Below are 22,829 nucleotides of genomic sequence, written 5' to 3' on the forward strand. Positions count from 1 at the left end.
GGGGTTTATCCCACGAATGCAAGGATTCTCCAATATATGCGAATCAATCAACGTGATAAACCATATTAACAAATTGAAGGAGAAAAGCCATATGATCATCTCAATAGATGCAGAAAAAGCTTTTGACAAAATTCAGCACCCATTTATGATAAAAACTCTCTAGAAAGTAGGCATAGAGGGAACCTACCTCAACATAATAAAGGCCATATATGACAAACCCACAGCCAACATCGTTCTCAATGGTGAAAAACTGAAAGCATTTCCTCTAAGATCAGGAACAAGACAAGGGTGCCCACTCTCACCACTATTATTCAACGTAGTTTTGGAAGTTTTAGCTACAGCAATCAGAGAAGAAAAAGAAATAAAAGGAATCCAAATCAGAAAAGAAGAATTAAAACTGTCACTGTTTGCAGATGACATGATGCTATACATAGAGACTCCTAAAGATGCTACCAGAAAACAACTAGAGCTAATCAATGAATTTGGTAGAGTAGCAGGATACAAAATTAATGCACAGCAATCTCTTGCATTCCTGTACACTAATGATAAAAAATCTGAAAGAGAAATTAAGGAAACACTCCCATTTACCATTGCAACAAAAAGAATAAAATACCTAGGAATAAATCTACCTAACGAAACAAAAGACCTGTATGCAGAAAACTATAAGACACTGATGAAAGAAATTAAAGATGATACCAACAGATGGAAAGATATGCCATGTTCTTGGATTGGAAGAGTCAACATTGTGAAAATGACTATACTGCCCAAAGCAATCTACAGATTCAATGCAATCCCTATTAAACTACCAATGGCATTTTTCACAGAACTAGAACAAAAAGTTTCACAATTTGTATGGAAACAGAAAAGACCCTGAATAGCCAAAGCAATCTTGAGAAAGAAAAACGGAGCTGGAGGAATCAGACTCCTGGACTTCAGACTATACTACAAAGCTACAGTAATCAAGACAATATGGTACTGGCACAAAAACAGAAATATAGATCAATGGAACAGGATAGAAAGCCCAGAGATAAACCCACACACCTATGGTCACCTTATCTTTGATAAAGGAGGCAAGAATATACAATGGAGAAAAGACAGCATCTTCAATAAGTGGTGCTGGGAAAACTGGACGGCTACATGTAAAAGAATGAAATTAGAACACTTCCTAACACCATACACAAAAATAAATTCAAAATGAATTAAAGACCTAAATGTAAGGCCAGACATTATAAAACTCTTAGAGGAAAACATAGGTGGAACACTCTATGACATAAATCACAGCAAGATCCTTTTTGACCCACTTCCTAGAGAAATGGAAATAAAAACAAAAATAAACAAATGGGACCTAATGAAACTTAAAAGCTTTTGCACAGCAAAGGAAACAATAAAAAAGACAAAAAGACAACCCTCAGAATGGGAGAAAATATTTGCAAACGAAGCAACTGACAAAGGATTAATCTCCAAAATATACAAGCAGCTCATGCAGCTCAATATCAAAAAAACAAACAACCCAATCGAAAAATGGGCAGAAGACCTAAATAGACATTTCTCCAAAGAAGACATACAGATTGCTAACAAACACATGAAATGATGCTCAGCATCACTAATCATTAGAGAAATGCAAATCAAAACTACAATGAGGTATCGCCTCACACCGGTCAGAATAGCCATCATCAAAAAATCTACAAACAATTAATGCTGGAGAGGGTGTGGAGAAAAGGGAACCCTCTTGCACTGTTGGTGGTAATGTAAATGATACAGCCACTATGGAGAACAGTATGGAGGTTCCTTAAAAAACTAAAAATAGAACTACCATATGACCTAGCAATCCCACTACTGGGCATATACCCTGAGAAAACCATAATTCAAAAAGAGTCATGTACCACAAAGTTCAAATTGCAGCACTATTTACAATAGCCAGGACATGGAAGCAACCTAAATGTCCATCGACAGATGAATGGATAAAGAAGATGTGGCACATATATACAATGGAATATTACTCAGCCATAAAAGGAAACGAAATTCAGTTATTTGTAGTGAGGTGGATGGACCTAGAGTCTGTCATGCAGAGTGAAGTAAGTCAGAAAGAGAAAAACAAATACCGTATGCTAACACATATATATGGAATGTAAACAACAACAACAAAATGGTTCTGATGAACCTAAAGGCAGGACAGGAATAAAGACACAGACGTAGAGAATGGACTTGAGGACATGGGGAGGGGGAAGGGTAAGCTGGGATGAAGTGAGAGAGTAGCATGGACACATATACACTACCAAATGTAAAGTAGATAGCTAGTGGGAAGCAGCTGCATAGCACAGGGAGATCAGTTCGGTGCTTTGTGACCACCTAGAGGGGTGGGATAAGGAGGGTGGGAGGGAGACATAAGAGGGAGGGGATATGGGGATATACATATGCATATAGGTGATTCACTTTGTCATACAGCAGAAACTAACACAACACTGTAAAGCAATTATACTCCAATAAAGATATTTAAAAAAAAGAATACATTTTTGATATTTGTGGTAAGATAAATCTGTAACCCTGAAAAGGGACAAAGGATTGCTTCATTTTTATTATAAAAATCTCTTGAAGTAGATTTTTGTTGGAATGGTGTTGAAGTTAGCTTAGAGATATAATGCAAAAAATGAAACTGTCCTTACTATATATTTTTCCAGGGGGCTGCATATGGCAGGGAGGGTCTCTTGGGAATGTGAGGTGTGAACAGTGTGACCAGCAAGAGGAAGTATAGATGGAAGCAGTGTAACAGTGAGTGGATTCATAGATGAGAGGGGAAGGAGTTTTTTTTCTTGCCACTCTGTAAGAAATTTTGAAACGATGAAAAGTCCTATAAGTATGTTTGACAAGATGCTTTGCTCTGTGTGAAATGTCTGAGTTACTCATTCAAGGAAACCTACTGTAAAGATCTATCATTATTTAGGTCTTTCAAGTTGGATGGATATTTTAAAATGCAGCTCCATGTTGACTCATATGTATTATACTAAAACATATATATTTTAAATGGAAGCCCAAATCACTTAGCAGTGACAGGTAACTTACATTTCTTTGCTTTACTTGATATCAGGTCTCTTTATTTCACTCTTACTCTGGCTAAGAAGTCATTAGTGTTCTCTTCTGTTGGGATATTGCATTCGCCAAATTATGTTAAAAATGCACTAGCTTTTCTTTCCATTGCTCAGAACCACACATGAATTGACTATATAGCATCATATTGCCTGAGTGCTCTCATGGGTCTTGGCACCTTGAATCACAGTTCTTCAACCCCATCTTTGTTTTGGAGCTCACAAAACAGAGAGTTACCAAATTCAAAGGCAGAAAAGATGTAGCAGCACCAAACTTCAGAGAAATTGAAACTAGAAAGTCAGGAAGAGAGTCCCTGTCTCTCAAATTGGTGATTATCCTTTCATCTATACTTCTGTCTGTGCTTCTTCCCAATTCCCCTGATTCTCTCCTAACACTAGCTGTCTCTGCTTCCTTTGAACTTTCTGCTACCTTATAACCATTGCTTCCAAATGACTTAGACTTTCTATGGCACCAACTCCATTCTTGACTCTATATATGATCTTTCAGTTAAGTTTTCCTGATTGTGTGACTTAGTTCAAATTTTCCAGACAAGAAATATGATTGATTCAGCCTATCCTATAGAGAGTCATGTATCCATAAGATCTGGCAAGAGCAATGGGTCATGGTACAAATTGATTTTCGCTATAGGTCAGAGCATATCCTCTTAGAAGGGTGTATATGGTGGAGGAGGCTCCAACCTTCAGCTATGCTTGTCCTGGCTATAAACATCTATTATATGGGCCTAAATGTGCAAGTTGGTTTTGGATTACATTTCCTAACTCAAAGCTAGCTAAGGAAAAGGGGAGATTTTTTACTGGCTCCTATAACTAAGAAATTAATGAATACAGCTGGATTCAGGCTCAGCTGGATTCAGGGCTAAGGCAATGTCATCAAGGCTTTATCTCTCTCTCTTAGTCCTTTGATTTTACTTGTGAGTTTGAATTCTAAGTCAGTGAGAATGCTGTCAGCTGGAAGTAACAGAAGACCTAAGAGTAGCCTAAACAATACAATCATCTCACATAACAAGAAGTCTCCAGGTAGATTCCAGGGTTGGTTCAGTGGCTCAGAAATGTCATCAAGTACCAGGCTCTTTATATCCTTCCCTGATTCCATTCTGGGTTTAGCTGTAGGTAAGGACAGATCCTCTTGGAAGGGTATATGTGCTAGGGGAGGCTGCAATCAAAAATCTTTTTTCATCCTCAGGCTATTGCATTGTAGTTGCAAGACAAGTTGCAGCTCCATGCATCCCATTCTCAAGCAAAGTCATGTTTTAAAAAGGGGAGGCAAGGTTAGAGAGAAAGCTCTCCTTGCCTGACTCTCACTTATTATCAGGAAAATAAATCTTCTCCAGAAACTCCCCAGCAGATGCACTGTTACATCTCATTGTAAAAATCTAAGTGTGGGAAATCAAATGGCTATTTTTAGTTTCTCATGGAAGATAGGCTCTACCACCATGGAAGAAGGGAGAAGCAAATGGCTATTAGTTGGTCAAGCAATATGCCTTCCAAGGTTTCATGCTTCAGATAGGCTCTCTCCTCCTGGCAAGCAAGAGAATCACCAGCATTCTCTACATTGTCATTTCTGCTATATTCTTACCCTTTTAATAATTTTATTATTGAATAAAACCTCATTTAAGTTTAGTTCTACAAGTAACAATATATTTATGCTCACCAGCAGTCCTTATGTTGATGTCTCTTTTAGTCATTTTGTTTGCCCAAAGTTCATTCTCTATTTAGATTCCTCAGGATGGGCTTGTGGGAGCAGAATTCTCAAGTTCTTCTATGTTGATAATAGTTTGTACCCTTTGAAAGTTAGTATTACCAGTTGTAAAATCATTGCCTCATATGTTCCTCCTTTCCATATCTTAAAGATATTACTCCATTTTCTTCTGGCATTAAAAGTTGTCAAAAAATCTGATAATAATCTAATTTTATTTCCTTTATTAATCACTTGCTTTTTTTTTTTTTTTTTTTTTGCCTAGATACCTAAAATATTTTTTCCTTTTTCCTTGAAATTTAGTAATTTTAGTAGAATATGTCTTGGTATTGAACATTCTAAGATAGTATTCTCAGGTATGCTCCTTTATAATGTAGCTTTAAGTATTTTTTATTTCAGGAAAGTATTCTTGAATTAAGGCTTTTAGTATTGTTCTCTTCCCTTGCTTTGGATTTTTCTTCAGGGACTCCTATTACATGTGTTTTAGATCCTTATCACTTTTCCCCCAATGTATGTTCCTTTCTCTTGAAATATTTTTTTAAAATCCTTATTTCTTTTTTATTTTGTAATTATCCTTATTTTTACCTTCTATTTTTCTTAAGGCATTATTTACCTGTTAAGTTTATTTGCCCTTATCTTCCTTTTAGTTCAGTTTCCATTCCAAAATTATTTTTTCTTTTATTTCTAATTCTTTCCTGAGTTCTGTTGCATAATTTCTGAGTTTTTCTAATTCTGATATGTGGTTTTCTTTCATGGGTTATGCCATTTTCGGGGTGTCTTTTGACTTGTTTTGAAATGGGCTTGTTTTGATCTGTTTCCTGACATGCTTTCATTGTCTATAAAGATGTTATTCTACTCCCCGTTCTCTTTTTTCTTATACTAGCTTTGTATGGGGTTTGATGTTGGTACTTTTCTGTTACTCATGTCTGAAAAGTTCTCTTTTACTAACTTTTAGGAGACAGCTTGGTTCAAGAATAGTTTTCTAACCTTTCAATTTCCTTTTCTATTGATTTTCTGTAGTGTTCAAAAAATGGGGGCTAACTTTCTGAGATTTCCTGGTTTCTGTTTCTCTCTCCCATTTTTATGCGGACCTTTTCTTTTTCTCTATTGCTTCCATTCTGCTCACTTTTTACTTTAGCCCCAGCAGTTTCACCTTAGTGCGGAGCCCTGTCCCAGAAGGGAGCCCTCGCCGGTTGGTTTTAGGAGCTCACTGGGCATAGATTGCTAAAGCTTCTACGGACCTTACCTACCTGCTACTGGAGCGGGCAAATCCCCTATCATTTTTACCTGCTGTTCTCGAATTAGCCCTCTTCTTTCCACAAAATGCCTGTTGGCTGTTGCGGAGTTATCCTAGTCTCAGGTCAGTCTGGTATACCATTGTTCTCCTCTGCTTCCTTCCCCATAAATGGCGATGCCACTTGGGTCTTGAGGCTATAGGTGGTTTGTTCCCACCCACTTATATTTTAGTGTTTGTAAGGATCCTTTGTCTTCATTTTGTTAAAAATGTTATCCAGATGGGTTTTTCGTTTTACTGTCTAATTGCTCTGTCAATTTTATATACCAAATTCATGTGGGAATTTGGAATAGATTTCAAAATTATGCTGCCACTTCCACCATCTTCCTAGAACCCCTTCTGGCATTATTTTTAAAGGATCATTCTGGTTATGCAGGGCAGACTGCAAAGTGATAGAGGCAAGGACCAAAGCAGGGAGACGAGTTAGAAGGGTATTTCAATAATGCCGTGAGATTTGACGGTGACTTGGGCTGGGGAAAGAGGGGAAGGCAGTGGTACAGGTGGTGAGAATCGGTTGGATTTTGGATATATTTTGAACATAGAGCCAATGGGATTTTCTGATGGCTGGCTGTGTTGTATGTGAGAGAAGAGTCAAAGATAGCTTTAAAGTTTTTGACTGGAGCACCCGGAAGAATGGAGTTCCCATTGACTGACGTTGGAGGACTGCATGAGGAGCAATCTGGGGGGGCGGATAGAGATCAGAGCTCATTTTGGGCTGTTAAAAGTTTGAGGTGCATATTAGGCATCTAAGTAGAGATGTAGACTAGGCAGTTGTTTAAGTGGGATTGGGATTCAGGGAGAGATCTGAGCTAGACATAAATTTCAGAGCAAATAGGTGGTATTTAAAACCATGAAACTGGATGAGCTCTCCTAGAAAGTGAGTACTGATGGGGAAGAGAAGAGATCTGAGGATGGGCCCTTGCGGGCACTGTGGTGTTTAGGTGTTGGCAGTATGGATCTAATTTCTGAACGTTTCGATGCTTCTTCTCCCTTTTTGTGCAAAGTTTTAACACAAATACTAAAATTGGCAATTAAACAGTTTCTAAGAATTAAGGGGGAGGCCAAGTTCAAGGATATTCCTTAAGACGGATACTGAGGACGGGCTTGCTCAGCTTCCTTTCTCACCTCCTCCTCTGTTCTGCAGAGGCTAGAGTGCTATAAACTGTGTTTCTCAGACCCCCTTGCAGCTGGGAGTCATATGTGATTTAGATCTATATGTGACTTCAGCTCAGAATTGAGGTAAGTAGGGGAGAGAGGCAGGGCATATGCCATCCATTCTGCTGGTGGGGCTCGTAATCACATGATCATGTGCTTATGTAGCTAGTGGTATGGCAATGACATCCCAATTTACCAGGCAGCACAGAGCCCTAGACACTTGGCCTAGAGTGTTTTTGTTTTTCAGCTCTTGCAGTTATTCACAACCCATGTAATAATCTATAATAATTTCCTCCCTGCTTTTACTAGCTAGACTGAATTCTGTTCTCTGCACCTGAACCCTAACTAATAAATTCCCTTGGTGGGCCTGGTACTGTGTTTATGATGTAGATGTATGTGTAAACTCACTCATGAACAGAGAATGTGTGTGTGTGTGTTTGTATGTGTGTGTACACACTCAGGGTAGAGGGAGAGGTTGTGTGTGGTCCCTGGAGGACCAGGGACAATTATGGCATGTACCCCCCTAGAAGAACATGAAGAGGAGAACTCGGACACGGACTTCATGATGCCCAAGTTCCAGGGCCAACCCAGCGACGCTGTGGACATCTTCTGCGGCCCGAGTATAGGATTGGTGTGGCCCTGGAAGTCTCACACAGTTACTGAAGCCCTGGAGGTCTGTGGGCACCGGCTGCGGGGCCAGTACTTGCCCCCCAATTATAAGCAGCTGCAAGAGGACCTGGACAACAGCCCTCGAATCCAGCAGGCACTGGCTGTACAACAGGCCCTGCTGGAGGTGAGGACAGAGGTTTAAAGAATGGGATGGTGGCCACCAATTCCCATCATAGCCACCCACCTCTGCCCTAAACACCTTGTCTGCCCCTAGGGCATGCTGCGGGAGGTGCAGGAATTCTGCAGGGACCATCACTGGATGAAAGGCATTTATGAGTTCCTGCAAGCCTGGGGGCCTCAGAAGCTGGAGTCTATGAGAGGTTGTCCTGTCAAGAACTACGCGATGCTGGTGAGCTGCCTAAATGGTTGGCAGGCCCGTGTCTCCAGCATACCCATGGAGCTGATCACCAAAGGCGGGCTGCTGCTGCTGAGCTGCCGTGACATACAGGTAGAAATGGGTGAGTGCTGCTTATCCTCCCTCCTTTCCTTTGCCTTCTATACCTTATCCACACAGCCCTTCTTGGGCCTTCTGTGTCCTCCAGGGACCTTTGGTGCAGGCCCCTCATTGGACCTGTAGAGCCTCCCAAAGCCCCAGGTCCCAGGCCCTTCCCTTTGCAACTGAAGGTGTGATCACTGCAGAGGACAGCCTCTCCGCCTGTCTTGGCTCTACTCATTCACCATACTCCCTAGGAATTGTGTCCCTGTCACCTAGCACTTTCTATTCTTATGGGGCGGAAGTAGTTCAAACCAAATGTGACTGAGAAAAATCCTAGCCTGCTCCTTAGGCTAGGAGAACTCAGTTTCTTTTTTCTTCTTTTTTTTTTTTATTACTTTTTTTTTTTTTAATTTATTTTTGGCTGTGTTGGGCCTTCGTTTCTGTGCGAGGGCTTTCTCTAGTTGCGGCAAGTGGGGGCCACTCTTCATCGCGGTGAGCGGGCCTCTCACTATCGCGGCCTCTCTTGCTGCGGAGCACAGGCTCCAGACGCGCAGGCTCAGTAGTTGTGGCTCACGGGCCTAGTTGCTCCGCGGCATGTGGGATCTTCCCAGACCAGGACTCGAACCCGTGTCCCCTGCATTGGCAGGCAGATTCTCAACCACTGCGCCACCAGGGAAGCCCGAGAACTCAGTTTCTTTACAGAGATTCTCAGGAATCAAGGGTGCCCTCTCCCCACATGTAGCAGTCAAAATCGACACTACAATTTGCATGTATAAAAAGTTACTCTCTTTAACTGATCTTGGCTTAGTCTGTAGGCCTAAATTCTGCTGATGGTGAAAAAAGAGACAGTTGGCCCTCCCAATCTGCGTGTCCTGTGTCTGTGGATAAAATTCCAGAGAGTTCCAAAAAGCAAAACTTGAACTGATAACTGTTTATATAGCATTTACATTGTATTTACAACTATTTACATAGCATTTACGTCATTTTAGGTATTATAAGTAAACTAGAGATGATTTAAAGTATACAGGAGGACATATATAGGTTATATGCAAATATTATGCCATTTATAAAATGTGTGGATTTTGGTATCCTCAGGGATGCTAGAACCAATCCCCCGAAGGGACAACTGTATCCCAATTGAAAGTGCACATTTTTTTTTTTTAATTTAAAGCAGCACTTTTGGTCTAATTCAGTCTATTTTGGGTATTTGGTCAACTCAAAATTCATACTACAGTTCCGGATTGTTTTGATTTTCAAGTGTCCTCTACTCCTTTTCCTCCCCAAGGTGGCCCCTGGCATTAGAGAGGGCCTCTGGGCTGTGTGCGCTTTTTTGCCGGCTTCTGTTGACTTCCCTGAGGTCTCTGCCCTCCTTCTGACCTTGCTGCTCCTGGTGCAGCTGTGTCTGAGCTGGTGTAGCTGGCGTGTGTTCTCCTGGCTAATAGGAGCCCAGAGTGTCTACCTTTGCTGACTCGGCTGTGCATTGGCTCCTGCTGACATTACATATCCTTAGGGTTTTAGTGAACCCTTCAACCAGTCTTTGTCTTAGGCTGGCCACCCCATAGCTTCTGCTTAAGGGTCCCTCGCCCCTCAACACAGGAACCCTATCTGGGCCCACTGGCTATCAACTCTCCACTATCTCCTGTATCCCCTGCCATTTGGGAGCTGTGGCGGACTTGGGAACATTATATTTGGCCCTCTTTCTGCCACAACACATCACACCATGATTTCTGCTCTGCTGTGACTATCTCATGTCACATGAGCATGAGGGCACCCTGCAAGGGGGTATCTTCCCAAAGTGATACATGGAAAGTGGAGCTCAAGCCCACTCTGCTGTCTGTTCCCCGCTCAGCCCATCTCAGTTTCCCACCTCATGTGTCTACCTACCCCCACGAGGCCAAGGCCCAGTTGGTCTCCCTGGGTCTCTGAGAATTCTGGTTTAAGACCTAGTCTTGTTCCTCTTTTCTCTTCCTCCCTTTCCATGGGAAGGATGTCTCATGCTACTGGTTACTAGCTAAGTGCCTCCACGCAGGAGATGGCTGTGGAGAAACACACAGAGGGGTAGATTGGGAAGCTGGTGATTTGTTCTTCTGGGAAACAGAGAGGTTTTGTCACCTAACACCCATGAATGGCAGTAACCAATCGTGTCTGCTTCCTGCAGAGACTAGATACTCTCAGATCCATGGCCTCCAGGCCTGCTTGCTTGCTTTCTTTCTTTGGTTGCACCAGGTCTTAGTTGCAGCAGGCGGGCTCCTTAGTTGCAGCTCACCAGCTCCTTAGTTGCGGCTCGCCTGCTCCTTAGTTGCGGCAGGCAGGCTCTTTAGTTGTGGCCTGTGAACTCTTAGTTGCGGCATGCATGTGGGATCTAGTTCCTTGACCAGGTATCAAACCCGGGCCCCCTGCATTGGGAGCGCAGAGTCTTATCCACTGCGCCGCCAGGGAAGTCCCCAGGCCTGCTTTCTTTATAAGGTGGGAGGCCTTGGAGCTGGGCCTGAAAGAGTTTGCTTGAAAGTGCTTGCCTGCCTAGCCCTCCCTGCCTTTGCTCTTCCACAGATGAAAGCGCATACCTCCTTAGGTATCTTCTAGACCACAGAACTCCCCGCTCTTTCCCCAACCGTCGCTCCTAAATGCACAGGGAATTCAGACTGGCAAGGCAGGAATAGGAGGACCTGTGATTGGCCTGCTTTCTTTCTGACCCTGTTTTGGGCAGGCTTTGCTCCACTCTTGCTCAGGAAGTCAGTGTTCTTTCTAGTTTGTTGGCTTCTTGGTCCTTAGTCCAGGTTCAACTGGCCTCTTCAAGAGGAGCAGATGGAGAGATAAAAGCACAGGGTTCAGAATCCTGGCTCTGTTTTTTACTGGTTTGCATGACTTCAGATCACTGAGCTTCAGTTTCTTTATTTGTAACATAGGCATAACAATGTAGTCGCTCACAGGGTTATGGGAAGGAGGATTAAATGAGATATTATTTGCAATGATCCTAGCATTGAGTATGGCATGCAGTAGATGCTTAATTTTTTTCATTTCACCTTATTCCCTTCTGTCCACTCTCATCCTTCTTGCTGATCTAATTCTATCTTCTTATCCTGCAACTTTATTCCTCTTCTACTTGGGCTCCCTTGAATACTTGAATTACCTACTGTTATGAGTTGGCCTCACCAGAAACTTGAGTTCATACTTTACTCTTCCCTATCCCTAACTCCACCACGTCCAGCCTGTCACCAAATCCTTTCCATTCTTCTGCCTCCTAAATATCTCTCAAATGTGTTTTCCCATCCATCTCCAACTTCCAACCCCGAGGAGCCCTGGTACTTTATCAGTCCATTGCTCCCTTATACCACACAGTGTCACTGTTGAGCTCCTCTCTGTCTTCACTGGCCCCGTGCTGCTGGTCAGAAAGTGGCACCATGGCAATGGCCTAGCTACTGTCATAGGTCAATGGGATAGTTTGAAAAAGGATAAGTGCACATCTTTGTGTTCTGTTCAACCTTGGGTACCCCTCAGAAGTTCCCTTGTCTTGATTTTCTCAGTCTCAGCTCTTGGTGCCAAGTCCTATTCGTTACCTCCTCCAAAGCTCCAACAGGTCCATTCCCTGTATGCCTCAATTATCTGTGCCTGGAACTCGCTGTCCTACTTTCCAGTTGCAGAGATGCTCATGGAGGATGAGTTAATTTACTTTTCACCCTTCAAAGCGTAAAATATAACACAGTGGAGCCAGGCTGCCAGAGTTTGAATCCTTGCTCTAGCATTGTGTGATGTTGATATTTAATCTCTCTGAGTCTCACTTTGCTTATCTTTAAAATAGGGGCAATAATAGTATCTACCTCAAAGGGTTTTGTGAGGATTAAATGGGTTAATACAGGTAAAGTAGTTGACACTGTGTCTGGCATGTAGTAAGCACTCTATACTATATTTTGTGGCATACTCCATAACCTATTTCTATATTGTATTTTGCTGCTCTGTGCATATTTTAACATCTCTGAACTTAAGAGTATTATAATTGATGGCATCATTTTTTCTCTTTTCGTGGTGTATGTAAAATAATGGTGCTTCTTACCATCAGTGTTATCTTAGATTTGACGAGGTATCATGTTGGTATTACTCCTGTCCTCAGCGACAGTGGAGGTGTTCATATTGCCAAAGCCAGCTTCCAAGATTATCTTCTAGCCCCAAATCCACCTGACAGCCTCTTTCCTTTAATCCTTAAAAACAAAAGGCAGATTACACACTCTTCTTGGTACCTCTTCTACTAGAGCAGAGGCAGTAAGACTCCTCGGATAGAAAATGCTTATCTGTGGTGGGCATTCTGCTCTTCGTGGATACGGCATCCCTGTGCCTTTGCACACAGTTTCATCCACTTGGCGTGCCCCTGGAAGCCTTAACCACTCAATACAGTCAGCTCCAATGTCCCCTTCCCTGAGGAGGCCTTCCCCAGCGTCCTCAGGCCTCCTGCCCCTTCACTGAGCCAGGTTGAGGGCTCTTTGAAGAATATTTATCACACTGGTATGTGATTATCCCCTTATATGTCTGTCTCTGCTGCCATACTGTGAGCTTCTGAGGGTGGGAACACTTTCTGTCTCTCTCATCACTCTTGTCTACCGGTGCCCAGCACAGGCCCAAGTGCACTGCAGCTGACTGGACACCAAGCAGGGGTCCAGTAAGTGTTCAGTGACTGAGGGAACGAATTAATGCTCTGGCTGCCCCTTCAACCTGCTCCCACTCCGGCCCCGCCACGCTCCCCTGGCACTTCACCCCCTCATGCCTAACTCTCTCCTGTCTTCAGAATCCAAGCTGGTGAGCATCAGGAAGGACCTTCTTGAACAGGTACAGAACGAATGCCGGAGCCGCGGTCAGCAGCTAATAACAGAGCTCACAGATTTCACGAAGGCCTTCCAAACCATCAACTCAGACATCCACGCCCTCACGTGGTGCTCCCAGAAGGTGGGCTCTCCCCATTCTCCTTTCCCAGCTTATCCAGGGCCGTCCCGCTCACGTGCCCAGCACATTCCCTTCAAGTCTCAGCTGAGCTCTCGACGGGGCTTGACGCTCTTAAACTGTGCTCACATGTGTGGTCTGCCCTTGCCAGTTCTCATCCTGCTCACGTGGCCCTCAATATCCTCATGAGAGGGGGAGGCCCCGGTGTTTTGGGAGAGATAAAGTCTGGCTTTCAGAGACCGAGTTCTGCTCTCTGTACAGTCAAGTACGGATCCATACCCTGCCATCAGGGCAACGATCTGATGGGGGAGGAACTGTGCTGTCTACAGGGAGACCTAGGTCAGATGGGGGATCTGATCCCAGATTGCCCTGATCCCAGTTGGTTAAAAGGTGGCTGCTGGGGCCTGGAGCCTCTTGCAGGTGGGAGTGCCCCTCAGGATGGGCCTAGAGAAGTGTAAAGGGCTGTGGGAGTGCTGGTCTCATACTGTAGTCCCTGCAGCTGAACGAGGCCAACGAGCGGTACCCAGAGCTGGAGGAGCGAATGGAATATACGCGGTCACTCAATGAGCTCGTCCGCAACCACTTTGGCGTCTTCAGTGCTGAGAATGAGGCACTGGACATCTCGGTGAGAAGGCACCTCTCCTGTCTCTCCCAGTGCCCCTCCCCCATAACCACCTCTGCTTGACTGCCCTCTGCCCTCCCCGCAGCTTCTGGACACGTGGGAGTCATTCCAGTTTGAGAAAAGCCAGGCCTCAGGGCTCCTGCTCAGTGAGCGACATGCCATTGTGCCTAAGCTGCAGCAGCTGAGGGCGGCGGCGCTGGCGGAGCTGGAGGGCCTGATTGGGAAGGCCCTGTCCGGTCCCTTCATGGACCCTGCGCAGGAGCAGAGGAGCACTGAACGGCAGCTCATCTCCCTGGAGCGTCAGTTCCAGAACACAGCCAGCAGCCTCAGGGAACTGCACCATGCCTACACCACCTTCACTGGTACCGAGGGCCCCGCCCCCTCCATCGCCACCCTGGGATGCCCCTCCCACTGAGATCAGGGTTGGGACTCAGGGACCTGCATCTTGGGTGACCCTAAGCAAGTCTTGGGAATCACATACCTTCATTTTAGTCTCTTTTATATGTGAAAATTGCAGGACAAAATCTAAATACATTGGGAATGTCAAGTGTTGTGCTTAGGGTGGGGATACGGGGGCACACAGTCTGGTAGAGAAGGCAAATAGGTGAGCGTTCCATCAGAATGTGATGGGGTCAGAGGGCTAAAAGCCTGTGCAGGAGAAATGTAAAGGTGTCCTCATCGTAGTCCTTAGCCTTTGTGTAGCCCTGTTCAACCCAGTCCTACACCAGGCAGCAGGTCCCAGATAAAAAGGGGTCTTGATGCTCCAGGGCCACTGCTTCCAGCCAATGTGGTGGAGAGAGGTGGCTGCTAAAGGCCTCACCGGCCCCTAGGAGGAGACCGGGACAGAACTATTGGCCTTAGCCCTTCTGTGCAGTGGTGTAGCTAGGCTGGCTCCCCTCTGCACGTAAGAACTTTGTAGGCTCCAGTTTCTTTTCTCAGGTGCAGTCACTTGTGTTGGTCACCTGTATCCCTTGGAAGGGCACACTGCTTCTGACTTGCCTCTTGGCCAACCGCCAACCGTTACCATCTCTGCCTGTGGGATCCTCAATCCCAGGAAGGGCCATTTGACCAAATGTGAGGTGGAAGACACTGTGGGACCATCTCAAACAAGGGGCTTTTTCTTTGGTCAAGTATTGGGAGACCCTCATCCTATACTGTAACTGATGTAGACCAGACCTTGACCTTTCCTGCTAGTGGTTGAGACGTTTGTGGAAAAGCAGAGTAGGGGACTCAGCCCTTGTGGGGTTAGGCCCAGGAAACCCCACAGCATTGCTTTTACTTCCTTCTTCCGTCCCTGTCTCCTCACCAAACTCCCAGTTTTTAAAAATAATCTAGGCTCTTAGATCGAGACCATTAACACTACTCTTTATTTTCCACTACGTATCTTTTATTTTACTTACTACCTTTGACATTTGCTTTGTTCTATAACTGTGTTAACAACTATTTTGATATCTAAGGTTTAATGGTTTTGTTTACCCACTGCCAATTTTTAAAGTACCACATCTTTTCATTATTTTCACTCCTTCCTTGGATGGCTGCAATAATTCTTTGAGTATTTCTTTTTTCTAAGAAGGGAGTTGGAGGTGTTAAAATTTCTAAACTTCTTATGACTAAGAATGACCGTATAATGTCCTTATATCACAGCTTGGCTAAATATTGAATTCTGAAGTCACAAAATTTTTTTGTCCAGACTTAGATATTACATCACTGTCTTCTGACATTTATCATTTTGGACAAATCTGATATCAATCTGATTTTCTTCCTTTGTAGGTAATCTTATTTTGATTATTTGATAATGGCTCTTACAATTGCTCTGCTCCCCTTTCAGAATTTTTATTTGTATGTTGGATTTTCTGGATCTCTCCTCCATTTCTTTCATCTGCTTCATCATTATTTCTTTTATTCTTTTTTTTTTTTTTTTTTTGAGTTCTGGGGAAATGTGAATTTGTCTTATAAGCTTCCATTTTCTGTGGTGTCTACTCTGTAGTTTCTTTCTTTTTTTAAAAAAATAAATTTATTTATTTATTTTTGGCTGCATTGGGTCTTCGTTGCTGCGCGTGGGCTTTCTCTAGTTGTGGCGAGTGGGGGTTACTCTTCGTTGCGGTGCGCGGGCTTCTCATTGCGGTGGTCCTCTTGTTGCGGAGCATGGGCTCTAGGCGCACGGGCTTCAGTAGTTGTGGCACGCGGGCTCAGTAGTTGTGGCTCGTGGGCTCTAGAGTGCAGCCTCAGTAGTTGTGGCGCATGGGCTTAGTTGCTCCGCGGCATGTTAGATCTTCCCAGACCAGGGCTCGAACCCGTGTCCCCTGCATTGGCAGGCGGATTCTTAACCACTGTGCCACCAGGGCAGTCCCTGCAATTTCCATTGCGTTTTAAAACACACATACACATGTTGTATTTGTTTGATTAAGTGCACATGTATATGTATATGTGTATGTATATGTGTATATATACATGAACATATTTCCTAGCTCTGTCTACTGAAGAGTCCAAGAAGGAAATACACTCCAATAGCAAGGAGCCACATTGTGCCCAGATCGTAGTTTCTAATACCATTCCCCACTAAAAGGAATCAGGGCTCCTCAGAGAATGAATGATTCCAGGGCTATGGCAGGGTAGGTACAAGATGAGAGTGGAATATCTTTTTAAGCCAGAAAGTAAGGAAGTGTTAAGTTCTTTTTAAAAGTGATGGGACATGGCACAAGGACACAGAAGGGATGCCAACTGGACAAATCTGGGACAATTTGACCACCAGTGGAAGTACAAAGTAAACTACTGAAAAAAACAGGAATGTATTATCCATACTAATACGAAGTAGATAAATCAGTGAGGGAGAAATGAGGACTTGTGCTTACAGTAGAATGCCAGAGCCAGCTGGGCAGTGTGAAGGGAGGGCTGGAGAGGGAACATCATTTTGCCAACCATCATGGTAAATATTGGATTCGGTGAGGATCATCAATGAATGCCAAATTCGGGGGCAAATTTGATGAGGAATAGAATATTTGCACTGTCTTAGAGAGTCTCCCTCAGAGACTACTTATTAGTTGCAAAGGTAATAATTCAGTGGAGAAATTGGGCAACATTTTGAAGGTGATCAAAATTAATATCGCCAATGAGGGACAGATGAGACACAAATGGACATCACATACCTCCAGACGTGATACCCAGAGGACACAACATTACCGATTCAACAGTCCAGCTGAGAGTGATTTTACAACCTCAGCCATGAAAAGAAGCATAGAAACACAGCACAAGAAACTTTCTGTTAACAAAAAAGGGAGAAAGGGGACTGTCTACTTCAAAAATGTCTATGTTACAAAAGACTGTGGGGAATGTTCCAGATTAAAAGAAGTTGAGGAGACATGACAAGTAAATATGGTACTTGACCCTAGACTGGATGCTGTACTTGAGGGGAAAAAAAATGCTATAGAGGACATTACTAGGCCAACTGACAAAATGGAAATATAGACAGTAGATCAGATAAAAGTATTATATCAATGTAATATATGAAGTTGATAATTGTACCAACGTTGTAGAAGAGAATATCCCTTTTCTTAGGAAATACACACTTGAGTATTCAGGGGTAAAGGGACATGATATATGTAACTTAGTTTAAATAGTTCAGAGAAGAATTATGCGTTTGTGTGTGTATACACACCTGCCCAGACACCCACAGAGCATGTAAACACAAATGGTAAAGAGAATGGGTGAAATGTTAACAAAAGGTGATCTTGATAAAGGGTATACAGGAATTCTTTTTACTATTTTTTTTTGCAACTTTAAAAAGTTTGATAGCATTTCCAAATAAAAAGTTTTAAAATGCAATGGAATTTACAGAATAGACAATCCTCAAGTTTGTCCTTATTTTCTCGTGTGTCTGGAGATACTATGTCTGCTCCTTCTTACAAAGAGAGTTCTTTACTTGTTCAATATTTAATGTTAAGACAACTGCTATCAAAGATTATACAGGGGGAGTTCCCTGGCGGTCTTGTGGTTAGGCTTCGGAACTCTCTCACTGCTCTGGCCCGGGTTCAGTCCCTGGTCTGGGAATTGAGATCCTCAAGCCTCATGGTGCAGCCAAAAAAAAAGATTATATGGGTTTCTAGCTGGATCTTTTGAGTTCAGACAAAGGAAGATTTAAAGAGTTTAATTTACTTTGTGTGTGTGGTTTTTTGGGTTTGGTTTTGTTTTGTGTTTTGGTTAGATCAGAGCTCTGATAGCCTAGTGATTCTCAGACCTCCATGATGGATGAAGCATCATGTAAGATGCATTATTCTCAGCATTTGGGTGTAGCTTTTTCACTTTTTCTCTCACTCAAGAAGGTACAGTGGAATTCAAGTGAATGGGAATGACAGTTTTATTGCAATATTCTTGAATCTGGTCTGATGTCTTTTAAGTAAATTGCAAACCTCAGTACTATAATTATTATTAATAACAAATTATTTTTGACACATATCTCAAAAATGAATATAAATTTTGGTTAAGAACTAATGCAGAAGCTTGTGAGATGAAGGGAGGGAATAATGGTCAGAGACAGACAAAATAGGGAGCATCACCATTTACCCCTTATGGTCCTCCCTGTGGGCCAGATCTTTTTTCATATGCATCTCACTGAACTCATTCATTTGTCCAACACATATTTGTTGAGTGCCTACTGTGCACCATGCTTGAAGTATATCAATGAACAAATGACAGAACCCCTGCCCTCATGAACTGAACATTCTAGCTGGGAGAGAAAGACAACAAATAATAAACATAAAATATAACCAAATGATGGAATATGTTAGAAAGTGATAAATGGTATAGAAAAAAAGTAGAGCAGGCTAGGAGGGGTTGGGAATGCCAGGGAGGGTGGCTAGCAGTTCTTAATGAGGTGGGCTGCATAGGCCTCATTCGGAAGGTGATATTTGAGCAGGGACTTGAATGTGGTGAGGGAGTGAGCCATGTGGTTTTCTAGGGGAAGTGTGTTCCAGAAAGAATGAACTGCCAGTCAAAGGCCCTCAGCAGGAGGGAGCATGCCTGGTGTATCTGAGCAACAGTAAAGAGTGTGGTGTGGCCGGAGTGGCATAAGTGAGACAGAGACTAATAGAAGAGGAATCCTTCCCTTTCATCACTATCACATTTTCCTAGATATTCTTTCCTTGGACTAACTCTCCCTTGGATTATTGTACTGAACAATTTTGGACAACCCCACCTGGCCTGTCCCTGGCACTTTCAGGACCCTCCCTTCTGTCATTATGGGCTCTTGTCTGACTATCCCCCATCATGCCCCCACCCCCAGCCCTGCACATAGCCTGGGCCTCAGCAAGCCCTATCCCACAGGGGACGAGAGTCCTGTGCCCTTGCCAGTCTGTGGGACCCATCCTATTGTGCAGCAGCAGCGCATCTGGCACCTGTACCGAATCATCTCTGAAAATATCAGCGAATGGAAGTGCATGGCTTTTGCCAAGGTGCTGACACCCTCCTTGGACCCCCTGCCTGGGAGTGGAGAGTCTGCAGGGGTCGGGGTGGGGAAGCGTCTCCAGCTGCCAGTGTGCCTTTCTCCCTACAGTTCAATCTGGCTGTGGCCCAGGAGAAGACAGATGGCTGGCTGACAGAGGCGGCCCAGATGAGTGCAACCCTGGGGCTGCACAGCCCAGTTCTGCAGCGCTGCATGCACTTGCTGGAGGAGTTCCGCAGCCTCCTGCCATTGCTCACCAGGCTGGGCAGCCTCCAGCTGCAGAACGTCAACTTCCAAGCCCTCCTGCGAGGTGGGTTTGGGTAGAGTCAGAAGGGAGGGGAAGGGAAGGACGTAGGGTTTGAACAATGGGACAGCTAAGTTCCCTATTGCTCTTTTTGGAAACACCTTTCCTCCCCAGGTTGCCCTGGTCTTCCCTCACGGACCACAGCCTCCTTTCCCCCACAGGGACAAACATTCTTAACCTCTCGCACTACCATGTGGGTCCTCTCTGCTGACTTGGGCTGGGCTGGGCTGGAGTCTTACCTCTGGACTCTGAATTGTGCTCTGGACCTTAGGTTCTGGGCCCTTGCCTCTGTGTCGTGCTCTGAGACGTGCTGTCTGGGAGCTGGGCTGGGCTGGGCTGGTCTCTGCCAAAGACCGAGAGTTGCTCTGACTTGTTGTCCCTCCCCCTCCAGACTTAGGGTTAGGCGATCTCCACAACATAGAGCTCCTAACAGTGGGCCAGCTGCTCTCTTGTCCCCTGCTGGAGTTTACAGATCGAATCAAACAGGTGGGCTCCCCCCCCACTCTCCGCCCACAAAGGAAAGGTGGTCCAAGCCCAGGGCCTGTTTGCTAAGCTCTAATAGAGCCAGTTAAGGCTTAGCAGCCCCTTGAGACAAGGGGGACAGTGGGTATTGGCTTGTAGTGGGGTGGGGTTGAGATTGCTAGCCTGCCTGGAGGGTATGGGGATCTGATGGGTGGTTCCAGACGCTCTGTGACGGAAAGTATGTCCCTTCCCTCCCAGGGGAAGGAAGTGGGTGGCAGCCCTGAAGTTGTGGGCACACAGGATGGCAGATGTCCCCCAACACTTACCCTGGCCCAAAAGAGCACTAGCTGACTGAGGCATTGTCTGCTCAGCTGGAGCCTTGCAAAAAAGTGGGTTTCAGGGCAGCAGCCCTCGGTCACAGTGTAATGCTGGTGGCCTGTCTTTGAAGCCTGATGGTCCCGCTCTCCATCTCTGAGACCTCCACTCTCCTGGGCCCTGGCCCTCGAGTCCCAGCTCCAAGGCTATCCCCTGAGCCATTAGCCAGTCCTGGTTCCTGAGACCCAACTGTTCCAGATCTGGCGGTGTGAAAACATACGGACTCATGCCCAAGAGGCCCTACTGCAGCTGCAGCGGGCCTGGGAAGCACGACAGCTGCGACTGCGCAACTTCATCCTGCACGTGCCGTACGAGCCCCCAGCTTCAGAGCGCTCCAAGAGACAAGCGCCCCGCAGCCCCCAGTGGCAGGTAGTGGGCAAGGATAGTGGCACCTTCATCCTTTCAGGTGAGACCCAGCCCTCGCGGCCCAGTGAAAGCCCCTGCTGCTGGGGAGCGTATTCATCCCCCAAGCCCTGCCGGATCTGGCTTCTCTAGCCAGGGCCCCCTCCCCCCTGAACAGCCTGAGCCATCAGTCTGTTCTGAGACAATATCTTCCACGTAGCTCTCGTACAGTCTTAATCTTCTTGGGAGCCCCCCATCCATTCCCTCCCACCCAATGCCTGGCCTCTTCAGCAAAGGTCCTCCCCTTTCTGCGTGTGCTAAGAAATTCCTCATGGTCACGTCTCTCCAGCTTTCAATGCTCTGTCCTCCAGACTGCATCCACTCATTAATTCCTTTGTCATTCCCTCATCAAACTCACCTGCCTCTTCTGAGCCAAATGCAGGAGACTCTGAGATTTACAGACCGAAGTCCCGTCCCTTGCGGACTCCCAGGCCAGTGAGAGAGGGACAAGAGAATAGAGACAGGTGCATGACAGAGCACCTAACTGAGGGCAGTATCATCTCAGAAAGAGGACCAACATAAAAGGACCGGCAGAGTTAGAGAAATCTTCCCTTCCCTTAGGCAAAGGCCTCTTTCTGACTTCTGAAGGAGTAGGAGTTTGCCAAATTTGCAAGGGGAGAAGGGCATGCCACGCAGAGGGAGCAGCGTATGTACGGGCACTCAAGATGGTATAATTAGGGAAGTAAAGGAGAAATTCTCTTATCCAACCTAATTGAAACCCAACTGGCGAATTCAAAAAGTTAGTTAAACAGGGAAATCATAAAATATGCATACATGACTTAAGATTTTTATTTTAGCTTAAATCACATAATGTACATTTATTTACTAACCTTTTAAGCTAAAGACAAGAGATTTTCTTTGATTTGCAGTCAAGTGATAGAAGCTCCTCACTGCCTTTCTTGCGTTAATACGTCATCTGCTATTTCCACTTTCAGTTTCTGTAAAGTTGAGAAGTGACGTGAGGACACTTTTAAAGCTATCTGAATCCAGAACTTTTCTAGATTTTTATTATAATTTCACAATCTTAAAATATCGACTTGCCTATATCTAATTTAATATCATGTTTTTATTAGTTTACTGAAGCCCTTCCATAGTTTCCATAGATCCAGCAACTATTTTGCCACCCATATTTCAGTGGTTAACATGATATAAGATTAAATTCTGTACTTAAAATTATAACTCACACAAAGAGAACTCACATAAACAAGTTTGCAAACGCACTCTGACTCTTGGTGAGCATACTAGGTTCAACTAGTAGAAGACAAAAAGTTTGTGTCTTCTAGAGAGTAGTTTGAGATCTGTGAGTTTCAGTGTATTTTGGGTATCAGTCACCCCTGCCCTTGCCCCATCTGACTGCCAGCTCAGCTCAGCTCAGCTCGAGCCCACTCTTCCTTAGATTACAGCAACCTGCAGGATTCCATCCAGGAAAGTCTTCAGGTGTTGTTCAAGATCCTGGCCATCCAGAAGTCAGGAGACTTAAACAAAATGGCTTTGGAGTGGGTGACTATCATGCATGGCCTGAGTGAGTGCAGGCCTCTAGCTGGGCTGATGGGTGGGTCCTGAGGTGAGATGGCCCAGAAGGATGGGGAGAGAGGTCGGGGGTGGGTGAGGACAGAGTGAGGACCTCCTTCAGGGCCACTTCTTGGGCTGAAGTGACCAGGTCTTTATTCACGCTGCAGGTTTTCTCTCCTTCGAGCAAGGTCCCTGGGTCCTGCTAAGCAGAGTTTTTTGGGGGTGGGGCATCCCAAGAGGGCAGGAGCAGGCTGGACCCCCTCGCAGAAGCTAGAACCCTAGTCTCCCTCCAGTGTTCCCCTGGCTGCTTCTCACAGGTGCCCTGCTGCAGGTGTGGGTGACTTTCCAGCAGAAGTGGATCTTTTTGAATAAAGTTCTGCATGAGATGAAGATCCAGTTTCCTAGTTCTGACCTGGTAGGGAAGGGGGGTGT

General features: G+C 44.8%; 1 protein-coding gene across 1 annotated transcript in view; it reads left to right on the forward strand.

The window, feature by feature from the left end:
- The window catches only part of DNHD1 (dynein heavy chain domain 1), a 74,735-nt gene that overhangs the window by 18,848 nt on the left and 33,058 nt on the right, over positions 1 to 22,829 (forward strand). Inside the window, 11 exon segments of the mRNA XM_061201375.1 lie at positions 7,777 to 8,042; positions 8,133 to 8,376; positions 13,132 to 13,289; positions 13,783 to 13,913; positions 13,915 to 14,267; positions 19,225 to 19,352; positions 19,454 to 19,652; positions 20,038 to 20,132; positions 20,682 to 20,889; positions 22,282 to 22,407; positions 22,715 to 22,812. Of these exon segments, the coding sequence (XP_061057358.1) occupies positions 7,777 to 8,042; positions 8,133 to 8,376; positions 13,132 to 13,289; positions 13,783 to 13,913; positions 13,915 to 14,267; positions 19,225 to 19,352; positions 19,454 to 19,652; positions 20,038 to 20,132; positions 20,682 to 20,889; positions 22,282 to 22,407; positions 22,715 to 22,812 (2,006 nt within the window).

This window comes from Eubalaena glacialis, chromosome 10 (assembly GCF_028564815.1).
Source record: "Eubalaena glacialis isolate mEubGla1 chromosome 10, mEubGla1.1.hap2.+ XY, whole genome shotgun sequence".
Classification (NCBI taxonomy): domain Eukaryota; kingdom Metazoa; phylum Chordata; class Mammalia; order Artiodactyla; family Balaenidae; genus Eubalaena; species Eubalaena glacialis.